The 22,236-nt window shown below is 37.4% G+C and overlaps 1 protein-coding gene across 1 annotated transcript in view; it reads left to right on the plus strand.

The window, feature by feature from the left end:
• Positions 1–1,233: 1,233 nt before the first annotated feature.
• sicily (NADH dehydrogenase (ubiquinone) complex I, assembly factor 6 homolog sicily) overlaps positions 1,234–22,236 on the plus strand; it is a 102,474-nt gene continuing 81,471 nt past the window's right edge. Inside the window, exons 1-2 of the mRNA XM_090390123.1 lie at positions 1,234–1,332; positions 15,163–15,243. Coding sequence (XP_090246249.1) covers positions 15,172–15,243 — 72 coding nt within the window. The 5' untranslated portion in view covers positions 1,234–1,332; positions 15,163–15,171. The remainder of the gene's footprint in view (positions 1,333–15,162; positions 15,244–22,236) is intronic.

The raw sequence follows: 22,236 nt of genomic DNA on the forward strand, positions 1-22,236 counted from the left end.
AAGTGGAAGGATCCCATCAGAATTCAGCATGCTCAACCCATTCAAGGCCTTATACACCTCAATCAGATCACCGCGCAGGTGCTAGTCTCCAGCCACTGCAATTTGCAGAACTTAAGCCTCTCTTGGTAAAAGGATCCCTTCATTCCCCTCACCAATCTTGTTGCCCTTCTCTGTACATGCTCTAGTAAATCTACATCCTTCCTAAAATGAGGCCTCCAGACCTGTACGCAGTACTCAAGGCATGGCCTGACCATTGCCTTATACAGAGGGACAATCACCTCCTTCTCCCTGCTAGCAAAATTCCTATATATCATTGACAAAACCCCATGACCTGCCCTGGCAGCCTGCCTGCATTGCTCAGAAAACATCATATCTGACTGCACAATTACTCCCAGGTGTTTTTCATTTTCTACCACCTGAAGTGTAGTACCACACAGTTGGTACGTTTCTCTGGGGTTACTTCTACCCATATGCAGTACTTTGCATTTGTCAAGGTTAAACTTCAGTTGCCACTTCTTAGCCCATCTGCCCAAATTATCTAGATCCTGTTGCAATAGCACACTGCCATTACTGTCATTAACAACCCTGCCAACCTTTGTATCATCTGCAAACTTCGACATTAAGCCTGATATACCTTCATCAATATCATTGATAAATATACAAAGCAACAGTGGACCTAACACTGAACCCTGTGGGACTCCACTAATAACATTAGTCCACGAAGAGCAGCACCCATTGAGCAGCACCGGCATCCATTGTGCTATATCGTTTTAATTTTGTGGTGATCTATAATTGATGTAGTAACTCTATATAAAGAATAAAACTATTATATAAGTATATATAATTTGTATTATTAATTGTTATTTTGTTTCTAATTATATTATTATAGTAGCTATCATGTAATATATATATTTTTCAAAATATATATACACAGAGAGAATCAGATTATTAAAAGGTCAAAAATCACTGTGTTAGGTATTTCTTTTGCCCAGGGGTGCTGTGAAAAAAAATTACTGGGACACTGAGGGTGCTGTGAACCGAGAATGTTTAGGAACCTCTGGTTTATACTAAACAAACAGAATTTATTTTTATCATTTTTGTTGTTGTTAGAGGCTTTATGGCACAAGGGAAACTTAAGGCCATAAAGCACTGTTATTATTTCTCTTTTTACACAAATATAATAATACTGATATACTGTTTTCTATTCACATATCTTTTGTTATGTCTTTTAGGAAATATGATTATGAAAATTTTTTATCAACTCTTCTTCTCCCTGAGACAGTCAGGAGAGCTGCATTTGTTATAAGAGCGTTTAATATAGAATTATCTCAGGTAAAGATGCCCTTTATTATTCAGCAACATTATTTAATTTAGAGTCATATTTACATTAATAGTGTACAGTACTACTATAATACTATTATGTTACTAATGGTGTATTTGCTCAGAATGTATGTGTGTATGCTGAGGAGAAGATGATTTGGGCTAGGATGATTATACAGTGGGGGATACTAATCTAACTTTGACGTGTGAATTACATGGATTTTTGTGATGCTTAAAGTGCAGCTCTAGGAGAAATTTTTTCTATTACAGTATATTGATGTGGAATTTACTTAAAAATGTAACTACCATCAGGGGTAAAGGGAAGGGTTTTTTCTTTCATAAAGGTGACTATGGTGGTCTTATATTTTGAATTCTATATAATGGGACCAACTGATGATGTTATCAACAGCAAATTCTAAATGGGAAGTATTTGAGGAATTAATCTTGGAAGCTACTAGCCTTTTCATACCAACTAAGAAATACAGTACTGTTCAAGTTATAAGCCTAAATGGAAATCAGATGAACTAATTAGACTCGTGGCACAGAAGGAAAATGTATATAAATTATCAGGCGACACAGAAGTCTGTGGTAGATATAAGCTAGTCTGTAATCAAGTCACAAAGGAGCTTAGGCAAGCAAAGATAGATTACGAGAAATCTTTGGCAAAGGATGCAAAGAAAAACACCAGAAACTTCTTTACTCATGTTAGGAGGAAGAGATGAATCAGATTGTTCCACATGATATGGATGGCACGATTGTCAATGATTCTGCTGATATAGCTGACAAACCGAATGAATATTTTGCATCTACATTCACACATGAGGAAGTTTGTAGGGAAGTGGAGGCCAGAAGCTTATCAAACTCTAGCAAGGTGCTAAATGTTGTAATAACTGAGAGCAAAGTGAAGGAGAAATTGTTGAAGTTGAACATAAGAAAGTCACCTGGCATGGATGGGATTTATCGAGTTATATTAAGGGAGACAGCAAAGGACATAAGCAAACCCTTAGCCATAATTATGAAAGCATTCTTGGATTCAGGGGAAGTCCTCACAGACTGGAGATGTGCAAATGTGTCCCCAATTCACGGAGGGGGGGGATCAAAGAATTATAGACCTGTCAGTTTAACTTCTGTACCAGGGAAAATAATGGAGTCACTGGTTAAAGAAGCACTGCAGGATCATCTAGACAAGCATGGGTTTGTTAAGGGGAAATGTTGTTTCACCAATATGATTGGATAGTATGATGTGGTCACAAAGGAACTGGATGCAAAAAATAATTTTAATATCATGTACTTGGATTTCAGGGAAGCTTTTGATGTTGCACATAAAATACTGCTGTACAAATTGGAGCAGTATGGAATTAAGGACAAGTTTCTGCTATGGATAAAAGGGTGGTTTAGTGGGAGAAGACAGAGTGGTAATTGATGGATACTGCTCTCTACATGGACTAATGTTATTAGTGGAGTCCTCCATGTTTCTGTGTTGGGCCCATTGTTATTTTTTATATTTATCAATATTGATGAAGATATATAAGGCTTAATGTCCAAGTTTTCAGATGATACAAAGGTTGGCAGGGTTGTTAATGATAGTATGCTACTGCAACAGGATCTAGAAAATTTAGGCAGATGAGCTGAGAAGTGGCAACTGAAGTTTAACATTGACAAATGCAAAGTACTACATATGGGTAGCAATCCATATATACTACATATGGGTAGTATTCTCTACTACACTGAGTGTAGTAGAGAATGAAAAAGACCTGTGGATAATTGTGCAGTCAGATATGAAAAAACTGAGCATTGCAGACAGGCTGCCAGGACGGCTCATGGGGTTTTGTCAATGATATACAGGAATTTTGCTAGCAGGGATAAGGAAGTAATTATCCCTTTGTATAAGACAATGGTCAGCCCACACCTTGAGTACTGCATACAGGTCTGGAAGCCTCATTTTAAGAAGTATGTAGAGCTGCTGGAACTAGTACAGAGACAGGCAACAAGATTGGTGAGAGGAACAAATGGATGTTCTTACCAAGAAAGGAGGTGCCTCCGTAGCCAGGTGGGCAGGAGCAGCAGTGCATAGCACACGCTTCTTGATTAGGCCGGGGTTCGAGCCCTTGACCACCAAATATGGAGGATGCGGAAAGGTCAGGGAATGATCACCGCATATCCCCGGAGCAATATGGCCTTAGTTGCTAATGCTCCTAAAAAAAACCAAATAACCAAATACCAAGAAAGGCTTAGGTTCTGCAAAATTGTAGTGTCTGGAGACTAGGCATCTGCAAAGTAATCTGATTGAGGTGTATAAGGCTTTGAATGGTGTAAGCAAGCTCCATGTTGATGGGATTCTTCCTCCTGTGCAGATTATGCACTTGAAGTGGGGGGCATAAATTGAAATTGAGGAAAGGCAGTTGCAGAATAGTTGTGAGGAAATTTGCATTTAGCCAGTGAGCAGTTGATTGTTAGAACAAACTTCCACCTATCATCATGGAAGTTGATAGCTTAAATAAATTCAAGGAAGATCTATACTAAGATTTTGGAGGGAATGGATAGCTGAAATGGGAAGTGTTTTTTTTTTTTTTTTCTCTGTATCAGCTTGATTTTTTGTGTCATATTCTACTACTAATGATAATACGAAATACATAGAAAGCTGCTGTTTCTTGTTATAAAAAATCAACAATTTCCTTAATATTAAAAGACTTACAAGTGGAATTAGAATTAAAAACACATCTTTTTGCAGATATCAAGCAGGCAGTGTAGAGAAGGAGTCACTGACCATGTATTGCTTGGGGGAAGAGCTCTACAAATAGTTTCAAAATATCACAGAAAATAAAATATCTTTAAAACATCATTTAATTATAGTATTATTATTAGTAGGCAAATGATGCAAGAAAGCAAGCTTATATGCAACAGCCAAAAAAAAAAAAAAAAAAAACCTAAATACTTCCCATATTACGTATCTATCTATTTCCTCTAACAGTTTTTCTAGTTCTTCCCTGAATTTATTCAAACTACTCACTTTCACAACAGCAGATGGACTTTTATTCTGACAGTCAATACCCACTGGTTGAAGACAATTTTCTGTGCATTTGTCTTGCAACCATCCTTCCTCAATTTCAATTTTTGCTCTCTCAAGTGCAGTGCTGGTGCTAGCGTTTGTGACATGTGAGACAAAAATATGAATTTTTGTCTCACATGTAATGCCATTTAATTCATATCGTATTTTAACATACACATATATATGCAGTAGTGCATCTGGCAGCACCTATTTTGGTGCCGCCTGTGGCAATAGCTCTACTCATGTGTAGTTTGAGTTAGGCGCTTCCGTAGCCAGGTGGGAAGGAGCAGCAGTGCGTAGCACACGCTTCTTGATTAGACCGGGGTTCGAGCCCGTCACCACCAAATACGGAGGATGCGGAAAAGATCAGGGAATGACCACCGCATATCCCGGAGCAATATGGCCTTAGTTGCTAATGCTCCTAAAAAAAAAAAAAAAAAAAAATAAAAAAAAAAAAAAAAAATAAAAAGTGTAGTTTGAGCAAAGAGGAAGGATACCATCAGCATTGAGCATACTCAGTCTGTTCAAAGCCTAAACACTTCAATCAGATCTCCTTGCAGGTGTCTAGTCTCTAAACTTTGCAGTTTTCAGAACCTTTCTTGGTAAAAGCATCCATTTGTTCCTATCACTAATCTTGTTGTTCTCCTCAGCATCCACTCCAGCAGATCCACATCCTTCTCCAAATATGGCTTACAGACAGTGGTGAGTTGTGAATATTTTAACAATGGGCTCGCAGTTTTTCCAACTTTCTACCGAGTAAATTTGATCGGTCACGTAAGTGACGTCATCTGCGGCTTCCACTAGAGGCGCTTCCCATGCTCGCACTACTAGTAGTGTGATTAGAGCACGTGATGCATTTTCCGTGACCGGTATGATATCTCGGGTCAGGGGTGGATTTATGGGGGGTGGGCAGATGCAGCTTATTACCCCCTTAACCATGCGTATAAGTGAATGTGTAAAACGTTCCTTGGTCTATCTAAAAAAAAAACAAACTTAAAAACCTGGTCGTCATGCCTTGCCTTACGATGATAACTGGATACGACAGTGTTTGGAATTCTTATTTATTTATTTATTTATTTATTTGGTTTTTAGCTCACTCAGCTTCAGCACTGCTAATTGCAATGGTTTCAAAGATATTTTCTGGCTTTCTTAATTGAAAGGGGAATTTCACTCGATTTTAAAGATAAACTGTCTTCGACAAAAGCATTGGCAACTAAGGCCATATTGCTCCCGGGATATGTGGTGGTCATTCCCTGACCTTTCCGCATTCTCCATATTTGGTGGTCATGGGCTCGAACCCCAGTCTTTGGAGTTCTAACTTTTTAGAATTTTTTAATAGTATGACGCTATTAAAAATAGCCTCTAACACCTGCATGTGTCGCTTCAACTACAACATTGGTACGTCAATTGGTGCTATTTTACCGAGATATTTAGATACATTGCACTCGCAAGTATACATCTCTTATTTTAGTTATCATAAATCCATTGTATCTTGTCTTCCAGAAATTATGAAAATCTGTTTTATTTCGTAATCGATATATACAAATCAAAATACCTAAAAGAAACACGAAGGATGTTTCGCATAAACCACCTGCTGCACTTGCTCGGCACATGCAAAACTTTTTTATTCGTCTTTTTTTTTAACAACTAGGGAAATATAATGGATACATTTTTCTCGTGATAAAATTTTAATATTGCAAATAAAAAATAACACGAAATATTTCTCATATCACAAATAACATAAAAACTATCAAAAAGAATTCCACAATATAAAAACAAATATTACATAAAAAACTAACTTTCTAGAAAAAGTACACAAAAAATCACAGATTACATGAAAAAAAATTATTTCACAAATATTCAAGAAAAATTTATTCTAAAAATTGCCAATTTACTTCTTTATTAATATTTGTTGTCGAACTTCTGCTTTGCTCAATAGCTCAGCGATGATTACAGAGGAATGATTTGACTTAACGATCTGGATCAAATTGAAGCAATGATTTTCCATTTAGATGTATGGTCATCATAATCTGCAACGTGTTTAATTGTCACAATATTATTCATTACGCTGAAAGCTCACTCAGCTTCAGCACTGCTAATTGCAAAAGTTTCAAAGATATTTTCTGGCTTTCTTAATTGAAAGGGGAATTTCACTCGATTTTAAAGATAAACTGTTTTCGACAAAATCTCTAAAATCATTAATTTTTATTTCATATTTTATCAGAAAACTTAAATTTCTTATTCGGTTTTCACCATCTTGTAACCGAGACAAAAGTTCTTTCACATTCCACGATTTCGGGTAGCATATGTTTAAAATTTCTTTCAATGTATTGAAAGAAATTTTATTTTCTTTATTTAATTTAAAATTTTCTTTATTTAATTTAAAATTGCCCTGTTGCATTAATAACTTATCCTTTAAGGATAAAGCAATGAATTTAATAACTTGTCACGAGGTAATTTTTTTACTTTCGATTTTGGTTCCTTCAAATTCTTTCCACTTCAACATGCTCTCAATTTTAGCTTCATAATTTCCTTCAGAATTTTTCAAATTAGCAATAGCATTGATAGTTCAAATTGTTAATTTATATGTTTTTACCATTGTGATTCTGTAAAGGTTCTGAAAGGTAAGAGAGCTCCTGCAGGATGTCGATCATTAGTGCTAAATCGTTAAGAAATTCCAAATTTAAAAGTCAATTTAATAATCCGGAATATTTAACTTCTGATTCAAAATGTTTGCACAAAGCGGGATGATTCCTCCAACCCACAATTGCCATCTGCAAGCTACAATCTGCTCATCGTGGCCCGAACACATGATCGATCTTTATAGTTTCCACATCAAGTTCTTTAGCAATCATCCTTAATTTGCGCTAGTTTTTTGGAGATTGGTAATACAGCTTTTTTTTTTTTAATTATTGCCTGTATTCCATTATATTTTAGAACATTTTCTACACAGTGAAAGGCTCGACAAAGTTTTAAAATCTGACAACATTTCATCTTCGTAAAGTTTATATCATATCTTAGTTGCCTCAATCCCCCCTTCTCTATGTTGCTACTCTCACTGGTTCTTTGAATACAGTGAAAAATGTCGGAATCACACGGCTATATTCAGCTACAGTGACCATGTAAACTTAGACAGGAGAAATTTACTGTAAGGCGTGGATCATTCACTTCTCCAAAAAACATATGACTTCTTGTGGAGTAGAGGGGAACCACAACACATTGACCAGAGGCTATAATCCATGTTGAGAATCTTCTTAATCCTCTGACTGGCTATGGAAAGCATATTGAGTAGCGCGACTTCTCGGTATATGACTGCAGAGGTTTTATGGACACCATAAACATTGTGAAATGGTAATTCCTTTCACCCTTAATTTGCGCTTTCTAATTGCCTAAATTCCAGACGTGAGAACAATGCGTACAAAGTTGTCTCTCCTAATCCGTTCGTTCCATGGAAAGTTTCTTCATTCAACGGAAAATATTTAAATTTAATTACCAAGGGGAATCAAAAAAATTTGCTATAAAGAAGTTCATTAAACAGAGGTCCGACTAATTATATCAAAAATGAAGCAATTTTAAAATACATAACCGATTGATTGCGCCATTAAAATGCTGAGAATGGGGCCACCTCACCCCACCTTAGTTTCGGCTCTGGATACTCAATAATTGCATCCAGGATTTCATTTCTAAAATAAATCATCATCTCAACAATGGGCTCACAAATTTTCAAAAAAAAAAATAACAATGGGCTCTTGCAAGTTCAATAGCTCACCACTGCTTACAGACCTGCATGTTATACTCAAGATGATGTAACGGAATAATCACTTCCTTTTCCCTGCTGGCAAAATTCCTGTAATGTCATTGACAAAACCCTGTGGGCTGTCCTGGCTTCCTGTCTGCACTGCTCAGAGAAATTCATATCTGACTGCACAATTACCCCCAGATCTTTTCCATTCTCCACTATCCTGAGTGGTATATTAATCTGGGATTACTGCTACCCATAAGAAATACCTTACATTTGTCAATATTAAATTTCATTTGCTACTTCTCAGCCCATCTGCCTAATCTGTCTATATATTGTTGCAGTATAATACCCCCAATTATTGTAATTAACCTGATTACTCTCATGTCAGCATACCCTGCCAACCTTTGTATCATCTGCAAACTTAAGACATTTGGCCTGATGTGCCTTCATTGATATCATTAATAAATACGAAAGCAACAAAAGGCCCAGCATTGAACCCCAGGGCACTGAACTAATAACATTTGGCCAAGAAGAGCAGTGTCCATTGATGAAATATAAAATACAATAAATTTCACTTAAAAGTAAAAATGTACATTTTTTTCCCTTGGGAAAAGTTCATTAGATAGTCCTCAATGCATATGATCAAGATTTTAGTGATCGATTCTAATTTTTTTTTTTATTTATTTGAATTTTCAAATTAAAATATTCAGAAATAATTTAATTTCAATGAATTTTTCCTGTGTACAGTCATATTCTTCGAGGTAAAATACAAAATTAGTCATTTAATGATTTGAAGTTTGTGACTGGAAAAGGAGAAAACAGACAATTCCTAATTAGCATTAGCATTTGCATTAGTAGAGGCATTTGATGCAAGAAAGCAAGCTTATGCAGCATCAGCAAAAAAAAAAAAAAAACCCACTTCCACTTCACCCCTCTGTTCGTTCAAAATACCTGTCCAGCTGAGCCTTAAACTTATTTAGGCTATCAACCTCCACTACAAGGGATGGAAGTCTGTTCCACCAACCAACCACCCGCTGGCTAAAAGGGCGCCCCCGTAGCCAGGTGGGAAGGAGCAGCAGTGCGTAGCACACGCTTCTTGATTAGACCGAGGTTCGAGCCCGTCACCACCAAATACGGAGGATGCGGAAAGGTCAGGAAATGACCACCGCATATCCCGGAGCAATATGGCCTTAGTTGCTAATGCTCCTAAAAACCCAAATAACTAACTAACTAACTAACTAACTAACTAGCTGGCTAAAGGCAAATTTCCGCACGTCTATCCTACATTTGTCTTTCCTCAATTTGAATTTATGCCCTCTCAGGTAATTCTTCTGAGCTACAGGAAGAATCCCATCAGCATTGAGCATGCTCAAACCATTCAAGGCTTTATACACCTCTATCAGATCACCTCGCTGGTGCCTAGTCTCCAGACACTGTAATTTGCAAAACTTAAGCCTTTCTTCGTAAGAGCACCCCTTTGTTCCATTCACTAATCTTGTTGCCCTTCTCTGTACTCGTTCCAGCAGCTCTACATCCTTCTTGAAATGAGGCCTCCAGACCTGTATACAGTACTCTAGGTGTGGCCTGACCATTGCCTTATACAAGGGAATAATCACTTCCTTATCCCTGCTGGAAAAATTCCTGTATATCATTGACAATACTCCATGAGCTACTCTTGCAGCCCGTCTGCACTGCTCAGAGAACTTCATATCTGCCTGCAAAACCACCCCCAAGTCCCTTTCATTCTCTACCACTGTCAGTGTAGTACCACAGAGTCGATACGTTGCTCTGGGGTTGCTGTTTCCCATGTGTAGCACTTTACATTTGTCAATGTTAAACTTCATTTGCCACCTCTCAGCCCATCTGCTCAACCTTTCCAGATCCTGTTGCAGTATCATAGTGTCAGTAGTGTCCTTGACAACCCTGCCAACCTTTGTATCGTCTGCAAACTTGGACATTAAGCTTGATATACCATCATCAATATCATTTATAAATACAGAAAACAATAATGGACCCAACACTGAGCCCTGAGGGACTCCACTAATAACATTAGTCCACGATGAGCATTGTCCATTGATTACCACTCTTTGCCTTCTCCCACTCGACCACCCCTTTATCCATAGCAGCAATTTGCCTCCAATGTCACACTGCTCCAATTTGTGTAGCAGTCTTCCATGTGCAACAGTATCAAAAGCCTTTCTAAGTTCCAAGTATATAATATCAAAGCTATTCCCTGCATCCAGTTCTTTTATGACTGCATCATAGTATCCAATCAAATTGGTCAGGCAAGACTTCCCCTTAACAAAACCATGCTGTGTCCCAGCTATAACTGAAGTCTTGTCTAAATTATCCTGCAGTGCTTCTTTAACCAGTGCCTCCATTAATTTTCCTGGAACAGAAGTTAAGCTCACAGGTCTATAATTACTTGTGTCAGCCTTTGATCCTCCTTTCTGAATTGGGGTCACATTTGCACATTTCCAGTCTATGGGTACCTCCCCTGAGTCCAAGGAAGCTCTCATAATTAGGCTAAGGGTTTGCTTACTTCCTTTGCTGCCTCCTTTAATATAACTGGATAGATCCCATCCGCCCCGGGTGCCTTTCTTGTGTTTATCTTCAACAGTTTCTCCTTCACTTTACTCCAAGTTATTTCAAGATTCTGTAGCTTACTGCTAGAGTTGAATACACTTCTGGCATTCCCCTCGCTGAATAACTCCTCATGTGTGAATGTCGATGCAAAATATTCATTTAGTTTGTTAGCTACCTGAGCAGGATCATCAACAGTTGACCCATCAATATCAAGTGGACCAATCTGATTCATCCCCTTCCTTCTAGAGTTTACATAAGTAAAGAACTCTTTGCTGTTTTTCTTTGCATCCCTTGCCAAGGATTTCTCGTAATCTGCCTTCGCCTGCCTAACCTCCTTTGTAACTTGGTTGCATATCAACTTGTATCTATCATAGGCTTCTGTGTCGTGTTAATTTGTAAGTATCCCATGCATTTTTCTTCTCTGCCATATGCCTCATTAGTTCATCTGACATCCATTTTGGCCTAAACCTTGAACAATATTTCTTAGTTGGTATGTAAAGCCTAGTAGCTTCCAAGATAAGTTCTTTGAATGCTTCCCATTTTGAATTTGCTGTTGGTAACATCATCAGTTGGTCCCACTGTATAGAATTTAAATACTGTGTCAGTCCATCGTAGTCGCCTTTACGGAAGCAATAACCCTTCCCTTTACCCCTAATGGTAGTTACCTCTTTGAGTAAATCCCACTTCAGCACACTGTGATCACTGCCACCTAGTGGTTCATTTATCTGCAGATTCTTAATGCATGAAGAATCACTGCTGATAATCAAATCCAGAGTATTACTCCCTCTAGTTGCCTCCCGAACATGCTGATGTAGAAAACAATCATCCAATAAATCCACAAAAGCCTTGCTAGTGTGTGAGTGACCAACCCACAAATTCCAGTCAATATCTGGGAAATTAAAATCCCCCATTATAAGACTCTCTGATTTACTCGTCCACTCTATTTCCCTGTACAGTTTCTTATTATACTCATCAGAGTCATTAGGCCTATAGCACACTCCTACTCTCAATTTTGATCTCCCAATGCTTATGTCACACCAAACTGACTCAACACTGCACTGTCCAGCGATGTCGACTGGCTTCACTTCCTTGGTTTTTATGTGTTTCTTAACTAATAGCATAACCCCTCCTCCCTTCCTATCCTGTCTATCCTTTCTGTAGATGTTGTACTCCCCAAATTGCAGTTCTGCATCCCTTATATCTGTGTGACACCACGTCTCTGATATCCCAACAATATCTGCCTTTGATGTTTTGAGCAATACCTCAAATTCATCAAATTTATTTACTAAACTCCTAGCATTTGTGTACCCGCAAGTATACCTGCACCTGTTTCTATTCTTAGCTACCCTAACACAACCCATGTGTTTACCTGTACCACAATGGCTCCCAGCAGTCTCTGAAATATCATGCATCTTGTTTTTCAGGCTTCTGCTCATTCTAATAGAAGCAGTGCAAGAATCTCTTTCACCTCTGCCAGTGGCTACTGTCAATCTATTGGTCTTTGTCTCCCCCCAAGCTAGCAGTTTTCCAACCCACCTAACACTACCTCTATGGCATCAGCAAATATTCTTGCACCCTTTCTATTTAAGTGTATCCCATCCCTGTAGAAGCAATCTCTCCTGTTAACAAGTACAGTCCAGGCTGAAAAAAATTCTACCCCTTGAGCCTTGCACAATCTTTCCAGGGCCGAATTGATCGACAAGGCTCTCATCATATACTCCCTCCTATCGTGTCTGGGCAGAATTGCAGACACTTTCAAATTCAACCCTAATTCTCGGCTTTTGTTCAACAGTGACCTGTACTTGTTAAGTAATTCTGCCGGTCTCCTACTCTTAATATTATTAGTGTTGTTTAATTGTTTGCTTCTTAGCTCAGTGCTTTAATTTGATCATTTTAAATAAATTATTCTGCTACACAGAATTATAACTGAATCTAAACAAAAAGATATACTGGTTCTCTGCTTTGTGTGGTAACTGCATTGTCACATTTCATTATTGGTATGCTCATTTGTATGATTAGTGTTTTTGTTTGCTCTAGATGTCAAATTTTTCTTACTGATTACTAGAAGGAACATCTGTGAAGTATGTGAGTACCCATGTGTACATATCTCTCTGCTTGCAATGTCTTATGCATTACAAGCAGGAGAATGCCAGCTTCCCACAGCATTATTGCCAGAGTTGAATAATGTTACCATGGGCTAGTTGAGAAAATATCACAGCTTTCCACCAATGAAGGCTCATGGCTTTTCTAGCACCAGTAACATTTTACTCTTGATTTTGTTTTATCACTAAAATCAATTACTCATAGGGTTTTTGTCACATGGTGGCAAAGGCAAATACTGAATGCTTTTGTGAAATGACATTTTTTGCAAGCAATAAATTCAGGCATCCAAGCATGCTGAGTTCTACTTTTGTGCTACAGTGCAACAATGTGGTCTCCCACATAAGAGTTATGAAGGTCACATTGGATAGATTTGGCACTGGGAGTTTCTCAAATATTTTTGATGAGGTAATATTTAAACTTGAATTCTTGTTATGATGTTTCTTATACTTTCTTTCTCATTCCATAAGTGTTAGTACTATTGAAATACACATTAAAACTTTATTTCATTTTATTTTGTGTTTGTTTCACTCTGTTTTATTATTGAAATGAGTACATATACAGTTTCACAAAATCTGGAAAAAATTAAAAATTAATTATTAAAGAAATATTGGTTTTAGAGGAATGCTATTTTTACAATTAATACTTTACAACAAATTATTAGGACTTCTATTCTGTTGCACAATGTGATATTGGGGGGGTACCGATAACTTTAAAAGGCATGTTGGTCATTCATTTTTCATTTATACTATGTTATCTTTGCTTGATCAAGCAACTAATTCAGCTGTACCACAAGAATTCTGAATCTATAGCAGTTGCTTTATAGAAGTTTAGTTTGGAAATACTCATGAGAGGCCATTATCAGAGTATGGATTAGCCTGACTGGTTAATAAGTTTGAGGAAACAGGACACCTGACAACTTATCCAAAGTGGGATATTATCATCATCATCATAACAACTTATTCATAAAGTGGGATATTATCAACATCCACCGCAATTATGCCTGGTATCGGGACCATGTTATTATGGAAACCTGAAGCTTACTGCATTACGACTCCAACTGTTATGGGATGGCAAAATAGTAGTAGAACTGGAAATTATGTAGTGGGGACAAGGAGCAGTATTTTTCTGTTTGTATCCTGCTTATAAGCTGGACAATAATCTTCCTTGCTATTGAAGAGAACATTGATGAATTGGCCACTTTATCAGTGGGTGTAAACAACCAGTAACCACACAGTTTCTTATCAATCTAGAGTTCCAAGTACAACAGTGTAGTTGAGTACAAAGGAATACATTACTCAGATAACATTATAAAATCCAATATGTGCAGCATGTACAGAGTGTGAAGTATTCGTCGCTAGGTGTTGCACTTGTGAACATTGAGCACGAAAGAGCTGTTGTTTTCAACCTGTTTTGGTTGGAGACAATAGACAATCTAATGCTTACATCAGATTTGCTTCACAGACAACAAAGGTAATTGTGTGTGATTTTATTGCATTATTTATCATGGGGACACTTTTATTTGAGTAATATTGCGCAACTGATCTATAAACCTGCACAGTCACAGGTCAGCAATTTGTTGGCCATTTTCATTGCACCATTTTGCTAGCCTTCAGGAAAGGAATGCAGCTTATGCCATTAACATTCATGCAGTTGTGGACTACTCCACATTTGCATGCCCAGTAAAACAATTATTCATGTCAGCCTTTGGCACAGACCAACTACTTGATTAAATTTTCCACATAAATTGCTCCTTTATCCCAACTTGACATCGTCAGTATTTGCTTATAGGACTACCTCAGTCTCGTATAATCCAACAGAGATAATCTGGCATTTTCATCATTGAAATCTGCCAGATGCTTAGACGGTGCATCAGTTGCAAGGATATATTATTTCTTTGCTGCAAGTAGAGCAATACCACTCCTGTGTTCAGCATTAGAATGTGTTTGGTTGCATTGATCAGTTTCTGCTGTAAATTTGTTATGAACCATATGTCTCATTGGTATTTTTTGCAATAATGCAGAAAGTGGTATTGAGACATATGGCTCTTAATCAATCTCTTTCAGTGCTATTTCGGACTAAACAGAATTTTTATTCCATGAAAAATAAAATCATACATAAAATGTAGACTATTATAGAAACTGTATACTTAGAAGGCTTGTGATATAATTGTGATCAGTAAGTCTTCTTTTACGAGATTTTTGTAACACCCTCTATATTTGCTCATGTTATTAGAGCTGTACAAAGGTGCTTGTTTAGTTTTATAAACCTTTTTTTTTTTTTTTTTTTTTTTTTGGCTGATGCTGCATAAGCTTGCTTTCTTGCATCAAATGCCTCTACTAATGCTAATGCTATTGCTTTTCAGGTTCGAGATATGGTTTCAACTCCTCATATAGGATTAATGAGGTTGCAGTTCTGGAAGGATTCACTGGATCAGATCTATAAGGTGAATGCTCAGTAATTAATGTAAATATATAAAAAAAAAAAAATCTCATTTATAAGAAAGACCACAAGTAATTTGTGCTATTTCTCACTTAACCATTATGTCATTTTTGTTGAAATTATTTTCAATTTTAGGTGTCCATGAATAATAATAATTATGTAACTTCTTTTAGTTTCTTTTTCTTAATATCTACTTTATATTATTTTATATACAGTTGGACCTCTTCTATCTGAAATGGTTGGGATCTATATTGTTGTGGATAACAGACAATTTTGTATAATAGGTGTCACTCTCAGGCCATTAATCAATATTAACTACTTTTTATGTGCCAGAAGGTAAATATGAAATAAAATATGCAATCAAAAATAACTTAAAGAGAAAAATAATTAAATACATTATAAAAATAACATTTATACTTACCAAAAAATATTAAAGGATTTGAACCTAGATCTTTGTTCTAAACTGATTACAAGTAACAAACTTGCTATGCCACAGAGCACAAATAACAGGCATTTCTTCATCTGAAAGATTTGATTATGTTTCTCTTATTGGGATTTTGGGTATAAGAGGTTTGATTGTAATCACTTTCTTAATTTCATATTAAAAACTTTTCCCCAAATTTTTTGTAAAAAGATTGCAAATTTTTTTCCAAAAGTTGAGAAAAGGCTTTTAAAATTTCATATTAAAAACTTTTCCTCAAATTTTTTGTTAAAAGATTGCAAATTTTTTTCCAAAAGTTGAGAAAAGGCTTTTAACCTAAATGAAGTTAAAATTTCATTGTGATTTCTGATAGATTTTTTTAAACACAAAAAAAAAAGAAAAAAGAAGCCAATTATGAATTGTATTCCATTTCGATTCAAAGCAATAAAATTAAGAATTTATTTAAATACTAGTCCTCCACTGTGTTCATTTCTTATCTCTGATTGGAGGAATTCTTTTAGGCCTTTTCAATCAGGGCTGCAGTTAGCTGATTTCAGGCTTGAGGGAGCAGCCTCCCTTTCCTTGTGAGCTATTCCAGGTGTTTTTTCACCTAGACAACATGTAAATCACCCTAAGAACATATAGGCAAAAAACACCATTAAGATTAGTTTGGCTACTAATAAGTGGCCCATATTAGGATTAGTCATCCAAGGGGGAGGGGTGAGGTGGAGATGATTATGAAAGGAAACAGAATTGTTTCCCTACCTACAGTTGCAGTTGTATGGAGTAATTATGTCAGTCAATAGTAGTAGGGCCCCGGGTGCCAAGCAATTGTGACTGAGCGATTTATCTGTGCCTTATAGTGCGATTTCCAAAAAGTGATATATAGTTCTTTTGCGTTCCTCTCGTTAAGTAATCTATTTATTTTATAACTGCTCTTGCTACAAAAGTACCTGTACAGAGCAAGAAAGGCAAGCCACCTTTCTTTTTTCATAGTCTTATTACTAACCCGCTACTACTTCTCGCTTGGTCACACCAGGCACTGCTCCTGCCTCCCCGTGGCAGGGCCAGAAACCTTGGCAGAAAAGCTCATCTGCCAAGGGCGAAAAGGAGCAAAGATGGAGCAAAACGATTATCCATCTTTAGAGCTGACAAGCTCTCGGCCACATACTGAAATTAATTATGACATTTCACAACCCAAGAGGTTGAAAACAAATTCAACAACCAAAGAGTTTCCTTCCTTTTTAATTTTACATTCACTTTCAGAACAACCTCTCAGCAAATTATCTCCTTTCCTCATCCAGAAACACCTGGAGAGTATTGCAGGATCTCCGAAGACTGTGAGAAGGCTGCAATCTGGAGACCTTCTTTTAGAAACAACAAAAAGTAGACATTCAGAGAAACTCTTACAACTTTCAAATTTTGCTGGGATACCAATTAAAGTATCTCCCCATGCTACCTTAAATACATCCAAAGGTGTGATTTTTAGTTGGGATTTGTTGAACGTGACAGAGGATGAATTAACCCAAGAACTTCAGGATCAAAATGTTATTGCATCAAGATGAATCATGATTAAAAAAGACAATAACCTTATGCCTACCAGGAATATCATTCTTACATTTAATTCCCCAAACCTACCATCAACAGTAAAAGCTGGCTATCTACTTTGCCGTGTTCGCCCGTATATACCCAATCTCTTGAGATGCTACAAGTGCCAAAAGTATGGTCACTCTCAGACAACATGTAGAGGAAACCCAGTTTGTCCAAACTGTGGCTCTTCCGATCATACTCAGTCTGAATGTTTGGCGACAGAAAAGACATGTCCCAACTGTAAAAGTAACCATCCTGCATATTCTAGAACTTGTGAGAGATGGAAAACTGAGAAACAAATTGTTAAATATAAGGTTGGGAACAAGGTAAGCTTTCAAGAAGCAAGGAAAATAATTGCTCCTACCATGCCCAAACGTACCTATGCAAATGTTGCACAAAAACAACAAACAGTATCCACCCAAACTGAAGTTACCGTCCCCTCAAACATATCAATCTCTGACTGGGCTCGAGCTGTCCTCTCTCAGCAACAGTCCAATAACCTCAAGCATTCAGACCAGGCAAGTAACACTCCTCTTACAATACCAGCAACATCTCCTACTCTACCGGAAGATCCAATATTAGAAATTCATGCCGAAGAAGAAGAAATGGACACTGGTTGGCCAGTTTTCCTAAAAAAAGACAAACAAAAATTGGAACGTCATAAACCAGTCACCTTCAAAAAGCAGTCAGATACATCTCAAACAATTAAAAACAAATAATGGCCTTCATTTTACAATGGAACTGCAGAGGCTTTCGTTGCAAAACAGATGATATCCATAATCTAATTAACCAGTATTCTCCAGTTGCTCTCTGTCTCCAAGAAACTTACTTAACCTCGCAAATTTCTCCATCGATAAAGAACTACTGCCTTTATCGAAGAGATTGCAATACAGCAAATACTGCCCACGGTGGTGTAGCAATCCTGATAAATTCAAAGATCCCAACTAAGCATATCCCACTTCGAACTGAAATAGAAGCTGTTGCGGTTCGTATAACTCTCCATACTGCAATAACACTAGTCTCAATCTATTTACAGCCAAACCATATTTATTGTTTAAAAGAACTTGAAGACCTCCTCATACAGATATCTCCACCTCTCTGTATATTAGGGGACTTTAATGGGCACAACCCCCTATGGGGTGCTTCTAAATTGGATACACGTGGTCGACTCATTGAAAGACTTTTAGATGCACTAAACCTCACCATACTGAATACTGGCACGCACACTCACATTCAGCTCCCAACTGGACATACTTCATCAATAGATCTTTCCATTTGTTCTCCAGTACTGGTCCCGACCATAGAGTGGTATGTTATAAACGATCCTATGGGCAGTGATCACTTCCCAATCGTATGCAAGGTATTGATAGCACAGACTCCTTTAACTAAACCCTGCAGGAAATGGAAATTTACAAGAGCAAACTGGGCAAAATTTCAGTCATCAATCTCTTTCGATGAGAAAAAAATCCGTTTCCACCGTATTGATAATGTGACAGATTACATCACGTTGCATCTCTTAAACGTGGCTAAAGATACAATACCATTATCAAATCCACCGGGTCGAAAGCACTATAATTATTGGTGGAATGAGGAATGCACCAAAGCAAAAAAAGCAAAAAATAAAGCGTGGAATTTGTTTCGGCAATATCCAATCACAGCCAATCTGATAAATTATAAGAAAGTAAGGGCAAAAGCACGCTTCATGCAGAGGCAAGCCAAAAAAGAATCCTGGACCCATTCTGCATCAACAATTAACAGAAATACTGACAGCAAATTAATCTGGAAAAAAATTAGACAGCTTTCTGGTAAGTTTCCAACCATACCCTCTCCAGTCCTCTCCTGGAATGGCTGAGATTTAACTAGTCCCTCGGATATAGCTAACGCTTTGGGCAATACTTTTGCTGAGATCTCAGCAAGATCAGCTTATACTACATCTTTCCAACGAATTAAAAACAGTCGAGAACGGTATTCTATTAACTTCCAAACTGCCCTCATTCTGCCACATAACAAACCTCTACAATATTCTGAATTATTGCATGCCATTAAAACAGCTCGTAATGGTGCCGCCGGACCAGATGCGATCTATTATATATCATGCTGCAACATCTTGATGACAAAGCTTTGCGCCTCCTCCTGGTCTTTTACAACCGTATTTTTTTAGAAAAAATTTATCCAGCTTCTTGGCACCACTCTATTGTTTTGGCGTTCCTGAAGCCTGGAAAAGATCCAACCAATCCCCATAACTATAGACCTATATCTCTGTCAAGCTGCCTCAGCAAAATCCTTGAAAAAATTGTCACAATAGACTCGTCTGGATCATAGAGTCACAACATCTCATGAGCAATAGTCAGCATGGCTTTCGACAAAACAGATCATGCTTAGATCTCATGATCAAGGCTGAATTTGCCATTCACAATGCGTTCGTTAAACACAAGCATCTGGTAATGGTTACTATAGATATACAGAAAGCCTTTGACACCACCTGGCGACATGGCATACTTAGTGATCTTTATTCTCTCGGTCTACGGGAAAACCTTCCCATATTTGTACATAACTTCCTATACACTAGATCGTTTCAAGTAAAATACCAAAATGACCTCTCTACAACTTTCATTCAGGAAGAAGGTGTTCCTCAGGGATCTGTGCTGAGTGCCACTCTTTTTGCTCTTAGAATCGATTCCATCACTAAACAGCTTCCAAACACAGTTGAGTCATATCTTTACGCGGATAACCTTTCCATTTCCTGTCATTCCCAAAGCATGAGATCAATTGAAAGGCAGCTTCAGATATCACTGAATAAAATACAACAATGGGCCAACCTTAACGGCTATCGACTCTCACAACAGAAAACAATTGCTATCCATTTTTGTCGACAACGCAAACTCCATCTGGATCCTGAACTCCAAATTTCCAACTTCTCCATCCCAGTCAACAGTACATCAGATTTCTAGGATTAATCCTTGACAACAAATTAAATTTCTTAGACCATATTAAAAATGTACGTACTTCCTGTTTAAAAAAGTTAAATATACTCAGAACTTTATCCGCCCTAACATGGGGTGCAGATCGCACCTCCTTACTTCGGCTATACAGGGCATTAATCCAATCCCGTCTCGATTATGGTGCTCCTGTCTATGATTCTGCCAGAGCAAGTGTTTTGCGCTGGCTTGATCCAGTTCAACACAGTGCTTTGAGGATTGCACTTGGAGCTTTCAGAACATCACCAGCACCTAGCCTCTACATTGACGCTCATGGGCCCCCATTAACTCTACGTAGGAAAACCCTGCTACTGAAGTATGCTGTCAAAATACAAAGTTGTGCCTCACATCCAATTCAGTCATACTTATTTAATCCACCATTAGAAAACCTTTACAGAAGTAAGCCTAGTATAGTAAAACCAGCTGGTCTTCGCCTTCTTGAACTGATGCAAGTTTGGAAAGTTTCCATTCATTCTGTACAAGAAGTAGTAACATGCACTCAACCACCATGGACTCTTACTCCTCTACCCACCTGTGACACTTACCTTTGCCAGTGGGGAAAAAATGTTCTTCAAGCATCAGATGTGAAACAACTTCATGCAATTCACACTCACAAATATTTAGACTTTTCTCCAATTTATACAGATGGCTCTAAATCTAACTCAAATGTTGGAGCAGCAGCAGCAGTGTTCCTAAATACCACTATTTCAGCAGCCCTTCCGCCTGAATTCAGTATATTCTCAGCAGAATTATATGCAATTAAACTAGCCTTAGAAAATCTCTGTTCTGACTGCTCATTAAAATTTGTTATTTACACTGATTCCCTCAGCTCAATTATGGCATTATCTAACTCCACAGATAAAGTTCACCCTTTTCTAAATGAAATTAGAAGATTATTACTGCAGATTGAAGAGCGCCACCAAATGATCACCTTCTGCTGGATTCCAGCACATTCTGGAATTTCTGGTAATGAACCGGCCGATAAAGCGGCAAAAAATCCATCTACCTTAGATTTAACCACTATCCCTGTTCCAGCATCAGACTACCCACAAATCATTCATGATGCATGCCTAACAGAATGGACAGCACTCTGGCACTCTCAAACACATAACAAACTTTTTCAATTTAAACAGGATCCTAGAATTTGGCGTTCCAGTGTCCGTTCATCAAGACGAGAAGAGGTACTCCTTTCAAGATCAAGAATAGGCCATACACTCACCTTCATTTACTCACAGGAGATGATCCACCACAGTGTCCACATTGTTTTCTAAATCTGACTGTGAAACACATTCTCATTGAATGCCCACACTATAATCAAGACAGAAATACAACCCTGCTATCTTTGGTTAACCTTTGCAAACCAATAACTCTAGAGAATGTCATTGGTGACAATGCAAACATCCCTGAATTTTTTAACTTTCTGAAGAAAATTGGAGTTTTTAGTCATTTCTGATTTTTCCCTCTTCTGACATAACAAGAAATTCTCATATATTATTACAATAAAGGAATAGGCGCATTATAGCCAAAGCAGCTTATGCGCCAGAAAACCCCCACAACAACAACAACAATAGTAGTAGTATTACAGAATCTTTTGTAAAATTATATATAACTGAATATTTTTTCTGTTATCATAACACTATACAATGTATTATATTGTGAAACAAAATATTGCTATTAATATCAACTTTGTTGACATCAGTTTTCACTTTGAATAAGTCTATATTAGCATTAGCATTAGTAGAAGCATATGATGCAAGAAAGCAAGCTTATATAGCATCAGCCAAAAAAAAAACAACAAAAAACCCCCTTCCAATTTTACCATCCATCCACTCCAAATGCTTGTTTAGTTCTGCCTTGAACTTGTTTTAGTTGTCAACTACAGCAGATGGAAGTTTGTTCCAACTATAAACCACCTGCTGGCTAAAGGAAAATTCCCACACATCTATTCTACAATTGTCTTTCCTCAATTTGAATTCATGTCCCCTCAGTGAATAATCTGAGCAAGAGG

Source organism: Mastigoproctus giganteus, chromosome 2, assembly GCF_048544385.1.
Source record: "Mastigoproctus giganteus isolate SK-2022 chromosome 2, ASM4854438v1, whole genome shotgun sequence".
Taxonomy (NCBI): Eukaryota; Metazoa; Arthropoda; class Arachnida; order Uropygi; family Thelyphonidae; genus Mastigoproctus; species Mastigoproctus giganteus.